This window comes from Agelaius tricolor, unplaced genomic scaffold, assembly GCF_023055355.1.
Source record: "Agelaius tricolor isolate 1412-34295 unplaced genomic scaffold, bAgeTri1.0.p SCAF_2, whole genome shotgun sequence".
Lineage (NCBI taxonomy): Eukaryota > Metazoa > Chordata > Aves > Passeriformes > Icteridae > Agelaius > Agelaius tricolor.
Window position 1 is genome coordinate 44,746,127 of NW_027269262.1, and position 14,648 is coordinate 44,760,774.

The 14,648-nt window shown below is 41.2% G+C and overlaps 1 protein-coding gene across 7 annotated transcripts in view; it reads right to left on the reverse strand.

Moving 5' to 3' along the window:
• Window positions 1-9,061: 9,061 nt before the first annotated feature.
• Window positions 9,062-14,648, reverse strand: part of PTPRM (protein tyrosine phosphatase receptor type M) — a 438,108-nt gene continuing 432,521 nt past the window's right edge. For all 7 annotated transcript variants that reach the window (XM_071417369.1, XM_071417357.1, XM_071417352.1 and 4 more), the window contains 2 exons: window positions 14,232-14,367; window positions 9,062-9,961 (listed from right to left, as the gene is read on the reverse strand). In XM_071417369.1, the coding sequence (XP_071273470.1) occupies window positions 9,908-9,961; window positions 14,232-14,367 (190 nt within the window). In that variant the 3' untranslated portion in view covers window positions 9,062-9,907. The remainder of the gene's footprint in view (window positions 9,962-14,231; window positions 14,368-14,648) is intronic.

Genomic DNA, 14,648 nt, shown 5'->3' on the forward strand with positions numbered 1-14,648 from the left:
ATTTGTAATCTTATCTGAGTTGTGTTGCACAGACAGCTTGGCTTTTGTTTTCACCCCTTAAGGCTTTCTTCAAATATTCCTGTACTAGAAATGTTTTCTGAAGCTCTGCAACCAGACAATTAAGTGAGTACAAAGAGCACAGTAATTACTCCACACAGCAAGTATCGTGTTGTGTGTGGTAATGCCTTTCTTCCTTTCAGTTTTTCTTATCTAGAGATAAGTTACACCGACAGACTGCCTTCTGAGTCCATATCCAGTTCAGTTAGGATCCGTTTTAAGAGAATATTGTGCTTCAGAAAATATACAAATGCAAATTCTTGAAGACTGGAAAGAGTTAAAGTGGTCTAGGAATTTTTCATGAGAGCATTTAAATTTTGAACTCTCCTGCTATAATATATATATATATATGTGTGTATATATATATATATATATATGTATTTAAACTCCATTTCCTCAATTGTTTGTGTTATATTATCATATAGCATGTTACTTTAAACAGGTTTATCCTTTCTGAAATAATTTAGGTGTAAAATACACAAGAGGAGAAGAGAGGTGATGGTAGCCCATCTTACAGGGAGACCATCATTGTCAGTTTGTGGAAGCAGAGACCTCTTTGAGAGGGCTCACCCCACGTGAGGCCATGGAAAAACAGTTTTGGGGCAGGCAGGCTCCTAGCAGGGTCCTCAGATGGCCATGATGAGTCAGAGCCTTGGCACATGTGTTTTATTTGAAATACAGATTTCTGACAATCCTGGCAGACATTGGCCAAGTTGGCCAAGCTTTTTTTCTTTCCTACCTCCTTTCCAGAGAGAACTGAAGATGTGTTTAACTGCTGCTGCCAACTTTTCTAGCTGATTGATGGTCTTGCTGGCCTGGCTGAGCACTGCTCTGAAGGTTAGGTTTCCTGAAAGCAGAAGGAAAACCCCCCCAATGACCACTCTGGCACTTGTAGAACAAGCAATTTGTCTGACTGGCTGCTGATTGTATTAATATTTGAAGTTAATTTGTCTGCTTGAATAATCTGGTGCCAAATCGTGTAGCCATTTATCAGTTGTAAAGGGAAGACACTGCTCTTGCCCAGCCATCTCTAGAAAGTAAAACCACCATAACCTTGGTGCATTTGACACAGCTGATTGTGGAAAATGACACTGCAATATTGTTCTGACTGCTTGCTAACAAGAAGTATTTAGTAGTCTTATGTTCAAGGTTGGACTAAATTGTATCTCCATTGTCCAGAAGAAATGTAACATATGAATTTGTAATTGCATTAGCAGTGCCAGCTATGCAAGGGTATCCAAGTCTTCCTAAGAGTCTCAGCTAAATGGAAATCTCACGCAGTAAGTACATGTATTGCAAGAGAGCATCCTCAGCAGAGGTCCTGGGAGGGGAGAGAATCCTCTATTTAAAAATGTTGGGTTTGTAAAAACCCAAAGCAATGCAATTCTTCTCACCTTCATCAGATGTTGCCCTATCCCCAGATGAACTGCTGACAGATGGTGGGATGGCAAACAGGAGAGCAATGCTGCCAGCAGGAATGAGAGCCTTCCCTGGAGGACATGGGTTTGGCAAAGCTGCCTGTCAAACCAGCCACAGGATGACGACAGACTGATCCTTAAGTGCTGTCAGATGCCCAGAATGGGGGTCAGAATGGTTTGGCAAGAGGGAAGGTTGGCAATGGGAAGGGAGGAAGGAAGAGAGGAGTGCCAACAGAAGGAGAGAGAAGCTCTATTGGACCAGCAGGCTTTGTCATCTGATAGAAAGACAGTGCATTTTAATATATCAAAAGCTTTCATTTACTAAATCAAAGGCTTTTATTCAAATCAATTACAGCAGCACTCATTGCTGGCCCCTTTTGGCTGTCAGGCCGAGCTGTGGCTCCATGCAAGGCTGTCTAAAGAAGGCAGAAGACAGACTGATGTTGCATTCCATTTGTTGATTGTCACTGGAAGAGATACATATTTCTGCATGTGCTATTTTCGTGCTCTAGGTCTCTTGCTAGAGATTGGTACAGTTGAAGAACCAGGATGTGAAAAGTCTGGGTCTGGGTGATGGTATTGTATTTGCTTGTATTTTGCTCATATCCTACCAAGAAAAAAACCCAACCTGAATAAAATGAAGCAAAAGCATTGCAAGCCATTGGCAGATGGTTTTGTAACAGTGCTGTCTCTATAGATTTGCTCAAAATCTGGTTTTCAGATGTAGACTGTAATAATTCCAAAACACAGGGCTGCAATCCATGACTGCAGTTCAGTGTGGCTGAATCTGTGCTGATCCCTGTAACAGCAAAGCTACATTTTGGTTTATGTGGTGTGTAATACTGATTAAATTCCTGTTCATGTCCAACAAAGGTCATGTCCCTTATGACTGGGTGTGCAAGAGTTTCCCAGGCATTCCCACCTAACTGTGCAGACTGGAGAACACTGAGATAATGAAATCTTCAAGGACCAACATAAAATGTCATCCCACTTCTCATGTGGCAAGGCAGTAACTATATTTCACTCCCAAGACTTTTCATCCCCAAAGGTTTATACTGTAGGCTGATTATTATATACTGTATAAATCAGAATTTCAAGAGGACACAACAGGTTAGTTCTCTATGCATTCAGCTCAACTTTTAAGGGTTACAGATACAGAGTGTAATGAGATTGCATACATACCAGTGTCTCTTCAGAGGCTGTCATTGTTAACCTCGTGTGAAAGGAGTGTGAAGTATGTGATCCAGCATGGTGCTCACCCTTCTGAGTCATCTGAAGGTAATAGTTTCTGGAGGAGCAACTCATCAGGGTCAGATGCCACCTCCATGTACAGTGTCTGCAGTTGTGCAGCCTGGAAGTTCTCAGGAAGGGCTCTGCCCAGTTGTAACATTCATTCATGGCATAGCAAAAGACTGGCAGAGGGGTTTTTGTCATAGTAAGTGCTGGTTATGACATTGCTTAAAATGGACTGAATACTGTACAGATAGAGAGGGCCAAATGCCTGACCCAAATTTTCTGCCACACACAACTAACTTCCATGTTTTTATCACTTTGAATGAGTGAGCCAATCTGCTCCCTCTATTAAGGTTCATTTTTAATAATATGTTCTTAATGATATAGATCATGTGCTTGAGCACCTAGGCAACCCAATTCATTTTATGACAAGTAAGCTCCTATGTAAAGTTTTTTGTGGAAGCATATTCTTGACTGATGTCTGTAGACCTTGGTCCTATGAACCTTTATGTGCTGTGGTAGACTGACACCAGCCAGCAGCTAAGTTCTCCCCAGAGACACTTGCACAGTCCTTCCAGAGAACAGCAAGAACAAAAGCATGGTAAATATGTGGGTCAAGATAAGAAGAGTTCAAGAAGTGAAGTGGAAGAAGAAAGGGGAAAAAAGGCCCCACACAATTAATGCAAAAGCATTCACTCAGCACCTCTCACAAACAGACCAATGCCCAGCCAGTCTCCTAGCAATTGCTTCCCCCTCTTCCATCCCCCTTTTGCTGCTGAAGGTGATGATGTGTTGTATGGGACATCCTGTCTTTGGTCAGTGGAGATCATCTGTCTCAGCTGTGTTCCCTCCCACTCTGACTGCTCTTGATCACCCCCAGGGTCACTTGCTGGAGTAGAGGTAGAGTGAGAAGGTCTTGATGTTGTGCAAACACTGATCGCAATAGCTAAAATATTGGTGTGCTATTAACACTGCTTTATCACAAGTACAAAACACAACACCATATGGGCTGCTATGAAGAAAATTGACTAAATCCCAAACAGACTCAATATAGCATTATGACAGGACATGAACAAGGACTGATGAACTCATATATGCCTAATGTGTATGAGTATCAGACTGATTTTTTTGTGTATGTTGGATTAGACAAGAGAATATTAATGTAAATGTTTGTAGGACTGGGAGTTCTGATTGCATTTGCTCAGGCCTGGAAGCAGTATTAATGCATGTCTAGCATGAAAGATACTTAGGCTTTAATTGTGACCCCTGAGCACATCATCATAAAACCCCTCAATTGCTAGAAATATCACAACTGTAGAGATACAATTAAAAATCTTCTAGCTGCTACTAAAAACACATCAATACAAGGGTTTCAGAAGTAAAAATACCACTGCTTGGAAAGACTGTCAGTGAATGTAGATATTAATCTCCCCTGCCATGTTCCCCCAGACAAGCTACAGCAAGTATCATTCTCACTTTTCATATCCAAGGCCCCCCTTTTCTCTTCCTTTGCACATTGAATCCTACCAGCAATATTACAAAAATAAAAATCATGGCAGAGTGTTTGTAGACCCCAGGCCCCCCCACCTCCCCTTCAGCCTCAAATTTTCCTTCCACATCTCCCAAGTCATATTACTGAGAAAGAACAGCACACGCTGTGGTGAAGGACTGGAAGGGAAGTGGGAGCACCAGAGGGCACTGCATCTTCCAGGAGGGCTCCTGGAGGTGGAGATGTGACAGCCTTGCCCTGAGAGTAGGTGAAAACCTGGAGAGACAGACTGGAGAAAGTGGGGACAGCAGGAAGTGGCTTTCACGCCTGAAGCAGATCAGGTGCGTCTGGAGAAAGAACCAGGGCAGGAGCTGCCTTTTCAGCCTTCCACAGAGAAGTCTGCTTGGAAATAGCAGCAGGAGTGAAGAAGGCATTTTGCTGCTGCTGTTTGTTGCAGTTTGCAAAGGGTTGATAAGGCCTTAGAAAGGTTTTTCCATTAAAGTTGATGCTGAAGGAGGATGCTGGCTGCTGAGCAGGGATGTGCAGAACAATCTCCCTCATGCCACAGGTGTATGGAAAACTCCCACAGGCAGAGCATGGGAATGGCTGAGGTAATGCAAGTGCACCCATTAGTTTATAATTTCACCATATAGACAAGGTCTAAGCTACAAAAACCAACCAAACAAATGGGCTCAAATTTTTCACATGGTCTGTTGGGTTTTACTGGTAGTGTGCCCCAAAATTGGTAGTGGTCATTGTCTTCCCTAACAAACATCACACAAGAGACCTAAGCTGTAAATTTTTTTTTTTTATTCCTAATTTATTTCTTCTTTTAATAAAGCCCTGTGTCTGGCATGAGATTCAGGATGCATGAGATTTTGGAGGGCAAGGCTCCAAGTTGATAAATGAGTGTAAAGCCAACAATAAATCCAAAATGATACAATGAATCATTCTGTTACAAGGATCTGTGTATATGACTTGCTTCCTCTGAAGGCTAATGCACAAATGCTTGAAGAAGTTACTTTGAGAGGCAGAGAAACCCAATTTTCTTTTGAATCAGAAAACTAATGAAGCTGTAAAACCTCAAGTAAACTTTAGATTTACTTACTTTCCTTGAGTCAGTCTTGATATATGGGAGGAGGCAGGGGGAGAAGAGACAAGACTCAAAACAACCACAAAAGGAGACCCAGCAGATGATCCTGCTCAGTTTTGGAGTAATGCCAGAAGTTTTATGTTTGCTTCTGCCATTACAGCTTCCTCAGGCCTTCCCAAAGGAAGAGGCTTGGAATAGCTGTTGCTGGAAGTGTCAAATTATCTCCATTGGCACACCTCAAAGAACAAAAGTCTGTTTGTGTCTTTGCTACGTGTTAATAAAGAGAAAACATTTCAGAGATATAAAAGATGAGCCAGAACCAGATAAAGGAGATAGCCTAAATAAAGATGGTCTTGATGCACTACACCTTCAGATCAAGTCTTTGTGGCACAGACACCTTTTTACAACACACTATGTACAGCTGGGTAAGTTTTTTCTATTTTATTTTTCATCTTACTAGCTACAGACCTTAAGCTGTTAGTACTCCATGAAGGTATCCTGCCAGGGACTGACTAATTTTGCTGACAAAGAAGCCCAGGAAGCTGTCAGGAGTATTGCTGTTATAAAGATACAGATTACCTGCATGCCATCACCTCTCTCACCGTCCCCACTGCTGCTCTTTTGGAATAGCTTAGAAAAAATCACCTACCTCAAGTCCTGCAGAGATGATGAGTTGGGTGATACAACAAATGGCAAACTATTCAAAGTATCTCTTTATTCATTTATATACCTCTTATATGCTGGGTATACTGGGCATTGAGGAAAGCATCCCTCCCTCTGTTCCAGACTGGGACTGATGTCTCCCAAAGTTCTGCAGCTCTACTGGGCCTGTGTTTATATAACTTTCTTCTGAAAAGGGAGGTTGGATTATGAACACTTACAATGGCTATCACTGCTGTTTTCTTTGTCTCCTCTATAATAGATAATTTGCCAGATAACTTTCAGAGTTTTGGAATGTCAGCCCTCATGTTCATCATATCTTCTTTCTCATCCTTTCTGCTTCCTTTTATTTTCTCCATTCCTAACTCCTGAATGAATGGTTCAGCTGGAATGCACTAGTCCAACCCTGCTGCCATGGGCAGGAGGAGCACCTTCCACTAGATACAAGTTGCAAAGAACCTCATCCAACACATCCTTGAATGTTTCCAGGAAGGGGCATCTACCACCTCTTAAGGCAGGCAACCTGTTCCAGCATTTTCCCATCCTCACTGGAAAAAATTTCTTCCATCTAATCTAAATAGTCCCTCTTTTAGTTTAAAACCATTGCCCTCCATCCTACTGCAACAGGCCCTGCCACGAAGTCTGTCAGCATCTTTCCTGTAGACTGCACTGAAGTACTGAAAGGCTGCAATGAGGTCTCGATGGAGCCTCTCCTCTCCTCTCCCTCTCGTCTCGTCTCGTCTCGTCTCGTCTCGTCTCGTCTCGTCTCCTCTCCTCTCCTCTCCTCTCCTCTCCTCTCCAGAGAACAACCCCAGCTCTCTCAGCCTTTTCTTATCAGATAGGTGCTCCAACCATGTGATCAGCTTAATCTGTTTTTTCTTCTTGGCCAAATACTGTTTTGCCTTAGCCTGGATTTTTGTTTAATTTGTATGGATTGATAGCTGTAGTATGAGAATGAGGACACAAAGCTGCTTGCTGTGCTTTCTTTGGCTGGCTCCAGTTTTACAGCACTGAAGTTCGCAGAATGCCTTTTGGAACAACATCAGACAGACTCTGCAACATAAACTCTATGTCAGAAGAACTAGGGAAAAAAGACTAATATCAGTAAAACAATAAGAAACACTGCAGAACTCTTTCCTCCTCATCTCCTTTGACCCCTTGCCCCAGCCCCCCAAGGCTGACCTGTGCAAAGTATGTCTGCACGAGTGCAGCTGCTGAAATAATGTCTGGTTGACACTTGGGAGAGAAATCCATGATTCTTGCTGCATTTCACGTTTGGGATCACACTGCCAGCATCAACTTCTGTCCAAGGGCTCCTTTGGCACACATATCTTACTTATGCTTTTTGAAACACTGGATGTGTCCATGCATATTTCAATGGAAAGATCACAGAACACAACTTTTTATGGTCCCATAATTATTACAAAGAAGCGTGCTTGGCTGGCATACCTGGCCTGTCAAGCTGGTTGTGAGGAATATGATGTTGGAGGTTTGGATTTTGTTTCCTAACACTAGGGTTTTAAAATGAGTAAGAGCACATTCTGCAACAGGCTGAAATGCTACAAGGTTTATCCAAGGACCATCATTCTTCTCAGGACTGGGATTTTATTTCCCAAGTTTTTCAGTACTGTTGTTCAATTTATAGCAATGGCCTGTACCTGCCAGCTACACTTTAAAAGAGATGCTTTCCAGATGCAGAGCAAACCTGTCTTTGTGTCTTCAGATCTAAATTTTAGAGTAGTTTTGAACTGGGAGTTGACAAGCTGTGACTCACTCTGTCCAAGCTGGATCTGTTAGATTTAGAGCTTCTCAAAATGTATCAGGTTGATTGATACATTCATATGGATACTGCTCCCATTCCAGACGGCTTAGCAGGATCATTTAAGAGCTGAAATACTGTGCAGTCGGCCACATCCTTGAATTGGGTTTCCCATAAAGCTTTGGAAGAACTGAGCAGTTGCTCTGCCTGCAATGTCTCCTTGAAACTTCTGGGTAAAAAAATGTTCTGTGGTTCCAGCAGATGGCTCAGCAAGCCATTGCTGACTCATTCCCCCTTTCTACTGCTTTGTTGCTACAACAAAGGCAATTCTCAGCATATTCAGACACTGGTCAGTGCTTTGTAGAAAGGAGAACCATCCAAACACCATGGAAGATCAGGACAGCCATTCTCAGGAGCTTTAGTGATGTAAACCTGTCCACTGACAACGGGTCAACTAATGGAGCAGTTTCATGATTTTGGAGTAACTTTCCCACCAGCCATTCTAGTATTGGTGTCTTTAACATCTTTAACAGAAGGAATTACATCCCCCTCACAGCAGTCATACATCTCAAGAACAAGAGCATCTCCCACAGCAGCAGCAGACACAGGGAATGGCAAGGAATGCCCAGGGCTGCAGAGGGTTGCTGTGACAAGACCAAGCACAACACTATCTCTTCTTCAGAGCAGGGCATCTTTCAGGTTCTGCATTTGTGCATTTCTAAGCATGCAGTTCACCTCTTTCATATACTGGTACAGCGTATCCTACTCCACTCTGATGAGCTGCATCCAGCTCCAGGGATCCCAGCAAAGGCTACGGGAATTTGGTTTGCTCAGCCTGGAGAAAAGAAGGTTTCAGGGTGACCTAAATACAACCCTTCAGTACCTGAAGGGAGCCTACAAGAAAGAAGGAGATGGACTTTTTACAAGAGTGCGTAGTGACAGGACAAGAGGGAACGGATTAAAACTGAGAAAGAGCTGATTTAGATTAGATATTAGGAAGAGTTTTTCACTTTCAGGGTGGTGAGGCACTGGAACAGGTTGCCCAGAGAAGCTGTGGATGCCCCATCCCTGAAAGTGTTCAAGGCCAGGCTGGATGGGGCTTTGAACAACCTGGTCTAGTGAAAGGTGTCCCAGCCCTTGGCAGGGGGGGTGGAACTAGATGATCTTTAAGGTCCTTTCCAACCCAAACCATTCTATGATTCTTTGAATCTATGATCTCACTATTGGCTGAACCAACACTGGATCACACAATAAACACTCACTGGAGGTAGTTCAGTATTTACTAGATTTAATCTAGAAAAGAGGCTTAGTTGGAGGCACTCAGATGCCAAGAGATATTAAATTAAACAAAATTTTATCATGTATGTAATTATTTATTGAGCTGAGAATCCATACAAGGTAAACAAATGTTTACACTATCATACAGTAAGCATTTCCAGGGCTTAATAAAAATGATTGTCACTCACTGTGCTTCACCAAAAAAAATCATTTTAATGAATAAATAATTTGATGAAATCAAAAAATATTTACAATATAAACAAATGAAAAAGCTTTGGATATATTAATCTGAGCATCCTGTCTTTTGCATTTTTTAACTGCATTTCTATCAAGATTCTCTCTATGAAATGGTACAAAGTGGATAGAAATTACAACTCAACAAAGTTATCATGATTTGGTACATGTCTTTCTGTTAGTTCAGATAAGCTACATATGATTTGTTTATTATGCACGTGTTAGAATACAAATATAACTAAAATCATATATTATCAAAATGCCAGACAGCATTCTCCACAGAACAGAAATGTACACTAGGCTGTGACAATAACTGAGAATCACAGGCAACGAAATGTAACAGAAAAAGTACAAATTCCTTCATAAGAATATAATTGTGCTCTCTTATTTACCAGAGGACTATGCTGCTTCACCACATCAATGGCTGAGCATGAATAAGGTGTTCAAGGACTGCCACGTGGTTCGGTGTAGGCTCACAGGGGTGCCAAGCAGCAGCTTCGGAGTGGGAATCGGGCAGTGCAAGCGGTTTTATAAACATCTTTTGGGGCTCTTAAAAAGAGCCAATTATACAAAGCAGTAGAAGCATAACACTGAGAAGTCTTCATCTCGTTTACACAGACATCATGAAGTGACTTGCTTTGTTTGTGGTAGTGAAAGGAGGAGCTCTGTCTGTGCTGTTTAGACAATCAGCCAGAATTCAAGTATTCTAAAGCCACTTCGTAGCAGAATTTGTATTGATCCTGAAAAATCAAAAGGAAACCACAAAGTCAGTTATTGAAGAAACTTAATAAAAGGGGTCAATATTTCTCTTCTGTTAAAATTATTTACTATCAGCTGTTGCCAGTTGGCAAATCCAATTTATGTTCAGATAAGAAAATCTTTATATTAACCAGACAATAGACACTATAAATAGTAACTTATGGTACTCCTCATGTTAGATGAGTATTTAGCTGCTGTAATGCACTTGTATGAGAAAAACTGACTGCACATAAGCAAATTGACTTGCAACCCCTTCTGTCATCTGTGATAATGCTCATGTAGCACTTTGTGAGAATTGGAGTTATTGAAATTCCTCCCTGGAAATATTTATCTTAAAATAGACCCAGTGTTTAGTACTTCCCAGCTGCAACTTTTATTTTAATGTCATTCAGACACTTGCTGCATATCAGGGCAAGAGTACTCACTGTTGGTCCTCTATCTGCAGCCCAGACCCAACCCAATAGCCTTGTGAGATGGGGCCTGAGCTAAATTAACTGGATTAATTCCAATTAATTTTTAGCAACTTCCAGTGATGCTCAAGTTAGCCTGGATAGCAGAGGAACTGTGAAGAGCCTAAGTTTTCAGGTGCCAGTCCTGTGCTTGAAACACAGACCTGCTGGTTTTATTTGCAGCTGCTTGGAAACAGATCGAGTCCCAGGAAAATAAATCCCCTTCCTGAGGGATGCAAACCCACTCTGCATCTTTGGGGACAAAAGATCATGCCTTGGCCCCTCTCACATCTTCAATGGAATGGAGAGGACAGATTTGACTGACCTTTGTCTACTCTGAAACTTTTAAATGGTGCAGTCACTGATGACTTCCCAGTTTTATGTGCATACAGACCCCTCTCCTGTTTCCATTCTTGCTACTCTCAATACTCAAAAATACTACAAATATTTAAATGAAGAAAAAGCTGAAGGAAATAGTAAGTGCAGGTTCCCTGAATCTAAGGGCTCAGGCTTCTGAAAATTCAATTTGGAAACACTTGCCAGTTTTACAACTATTTCTGTTACTGAAATGCCTCTTTTGCTTATGCACTTTATTTGATTAATAAAGGATAACTAAGCACATATTGACATTTAGGAACAACAACAGATTTGATGAGCTGACAGCACTCAGCCTTGCCCAACATCACGAGTAGTAAGATCTTCAGATATATTCTCTTTTCCCTGAAGCAAATATTTTAAAGGATTAAATCATTTGGCCTGTACTTGTGATTTTGGGTCACATTTTAGCTGACAAGAGAGTCAGTCCACTTTACATGCAAAAGACCATATACTATTAATAAAATCAAAAAGCTATTAACAAGCATGGATCATTTAGAAGTTCTTTTGTTGAGAAATGTGATGTCATAAGAAGACAAGTCTTAGGTGCACAATAACCTAAGTGATGAGTGAGCTGTATGTGAGGGTTTAAAGTCCTGCAAGGTTCCATAAACTGCTTGTGTCTTCTTCAGAATGAGAAAAGAATAAAAAAAAAAGAAGAAAAGAAAGAACAGAGTATTATGTAAATTCCTTTTCTGCTTTTATTGCATATATGTTTCTAAATAAATGGAAATTGTTCTATAACTACATAACAGATCAAAACAAGAGATCAGCCACTCATCCATTCCCACTCTTCCATGCTCATTTTATGCTGATTTACTGATCTAGCAGTATAACTGTCATTTTCAGTAAGCTGAATACCTGTCTTAAAGAGCAGACATACCTTATTTCCCACTGTGTTCACTCACTGGTGTCCTTTGTACATTTTTATTATTCACTTGATGGTGGATATTAAAAGTCTCTTTAGACTAGCTAGCTTCAGAGAGGTATATTTAAGTTTATTTTCTAGGACACCTGTGGGTAGGCCCAATAACATTTATCACCAAATGCTTTGGGCATTTCATAATAGATATTTTGCAATATCATGTGTTACCTTTGTATGACAGCTGAAAACAAATTATTAGATTTCCATACTGTAGGGATGTAGCATTCAGGTTTTTACACTTGGAGGAAAACCAAAGGTTTCAGTGAAACTGAGATAAATCTCTAAGTATGGATGGTAAAGACTGCCTTTTATCTAGTCAGAAAGTGCATGACATGTATTGATAAAGCAGTCTTAAAACTGTTTTTTGTGAAACATTGTAATGATTTTGAGCATTTCATCTTTTACCATAAAATTTTACAAGGTAGATGAATATTACTGTTCTTTTACCAGTAGAGAAACTGAGGCAAAAAACACATTAATATAAGAAGAGTCATAAAGGATAAAGTCAGTACCAAGATCAGGAAAAGAACTCAAGTCTCCCAATTCCCTTTACCATGAAGCAATTTACACAGAAATTGAAACCTGGCTAATTCAAATATTTGTTCCTGCAAGGTGGCAGACCACAACTGAAGAGATGTCATTCTAACTCTGCTCAGTCAGTGCATTATGTGATAATGGAAAAAATCCTGGTTGTCCCTTGCCTTTATTTCCCTGTCTGTAAAAATAAGGAAAACAATACTGATCTCTTCTGCAAGTGCTTTGAAATTTCCTAATAAAAAAAGGCCCTACAAGGCCTTTCTATGCCTTCCAGACATTCCCAATACCCCTCTCAATTTACTAAAAGGTACATTTTTTATTTAAAATAACACGTTTAGCTTTTTTGATTTAAAAAAAATCTGTGCTGAAAAATGGAGACAATTGCCTGACAAATCTATACCTGGAGAACTCTCAAAAATGGGAATTTATAGAGAGCATTTTCTTTAACTGTACTTCTACACTGGTAATTTTCATTTTATTTCTGTAAAATAAATGAATAAGAGATCAGAGAGTTCTGTGGGCTTAAGCTCTAGGAGGATGGAGAACAGCAGGCCTGACAAATCCCTGTATAAACTATACTACATGAATGAAGCAGAAGGACATTTTTCTTAATATCTAGGAAATAAAAATGGATGGTTCTCACCACGATGATTCTTCTCCAGAGGATATAAATGAGAGGAAAAGAAGCCAGTCAAGCTGCTCCCTCCCATCACAGTGGAAGTCTGATAGTTTCTCACTGACACAAGACTCACAGCTCCACACTGCTGGTGCTGCTCATGAACTCCCTCCTTGCTCTGCACAGCTGACAACATCTGGCATTTTTTCATCTGCCTGGCCAGAGCTGGGCCTTGGGGAGGGTTTGGGACTTCAGAGGCAGGCTAGGAGAGAGCAGTGTGATGGGGGAATGTGGTGGGAGCCACCCTCCCACAGGAGAGGGGAGGCACAGACATCCATGTGGTGGGGAGGTGGATATCCCTCCCTGCCTGCTTTCACCTGTGTGTCGAAGTCCGGCTCTCTCTGCCTACTCTCCAGTGTGTGCCACACTCAGCTCATCTAAGGGGGTCCCCTCCTAAAATTACAAGAGGTTGGGCCAACTCAGTGAGATGTCACCTGCCTCACCCTGGGCATGCTACAGAAAAGTTGCTGAAATGACCCCAATTTGTTTAACCAGAGCTTGCAAAACTGGCTCAGATTGGGTTAACATCCCTGAAAATGCCCAGATGCTGCTTCCTGCTGCCTGTGATACTAAATCAAATGCAGCTGCCTCTTAAGCAGCCACCTCTGCAGCAGGATGTTGTAAAAGTGTCTTTTATAGCCCAGGCTTCAGAACAGGGCATCGAGCTACACCCATCTCCAAGTACAAAACTACACACTGGAGTGTAAGAACCTGCTGGTTTAAGCTGTTCTGCAGCTCTTCTGGCACAGCAGCTGGCACTTCAGCAGTTCTCCATTTAGGAAAAAAGCTCATAAAACACTCTCTAGGAAAATAATTGCACATGGCCCCTTGTTTCTGAACTTCTTTAATCTTTCTATGAGATAGAGCAACCATAATTAAATGCTATATTCTGGATGTCAAACTGAAATTCATGGCTTTGATAAATATTAGGCGATTAAGCTATTTATAAAATATATAATTTGAAAATCTGGCATTTAATTTTACATAACTATTATTTCTACCATGCAAGTGCTGCTCTCCACTTGGTTCAGCCTGCTAGAACAGAAAATTAATAAGGATGTTCATCTGAAAGTTTAAAACTCTTAAAAAATTCAAACGAACAGAGACAAAGTCTCCTTGGGAAGAAAGCAGTGTAAAAATACTCTTACAAGTGAAGTGACTTCATTATCCCCTTTGAAAATGACTCGCTTGCTTTGTGAACAACTCCCACTGCAAATCCTGGAAATCTTACTGACTCTTCTGAGAAAAAGAACATTTTCTATTTAATGGTGCAGTTAAAAAGCTCCTACCAGAAGGTCCACCATGTTAGGCTTATTATTCCTCAGTGTCTTCACAGCATGGAACACGTCAACAGCCCTCTGATGTCGAAGCATTTCACAAACAATACTGATTGCACAAAACGTCCCACTGCGGCCACCTCCATTCCTGCAGCGAAAGTGGTAAAATGGCTCAGTTACAATGGACTCTGTGGCACAAGTTTGTACAGCAACAGGGATGGCTCCAGAAGGCAAGAGTTCCAGTAGGGAGAAACCACAGAACATTTCTGGCCCCAAAGGCTGCCCAACTCCAGGCAAAACATGATTTTTAATTGGAACTGGCATGCTGAAAGATCTCAAAGCTATGATTCAGAAGTCAGCAGGCTGACAGCCTGGAGGCAGTTGAATGGCTGAGTTTTGCACCACCCTTCAGTGAACACTGGAGACAGC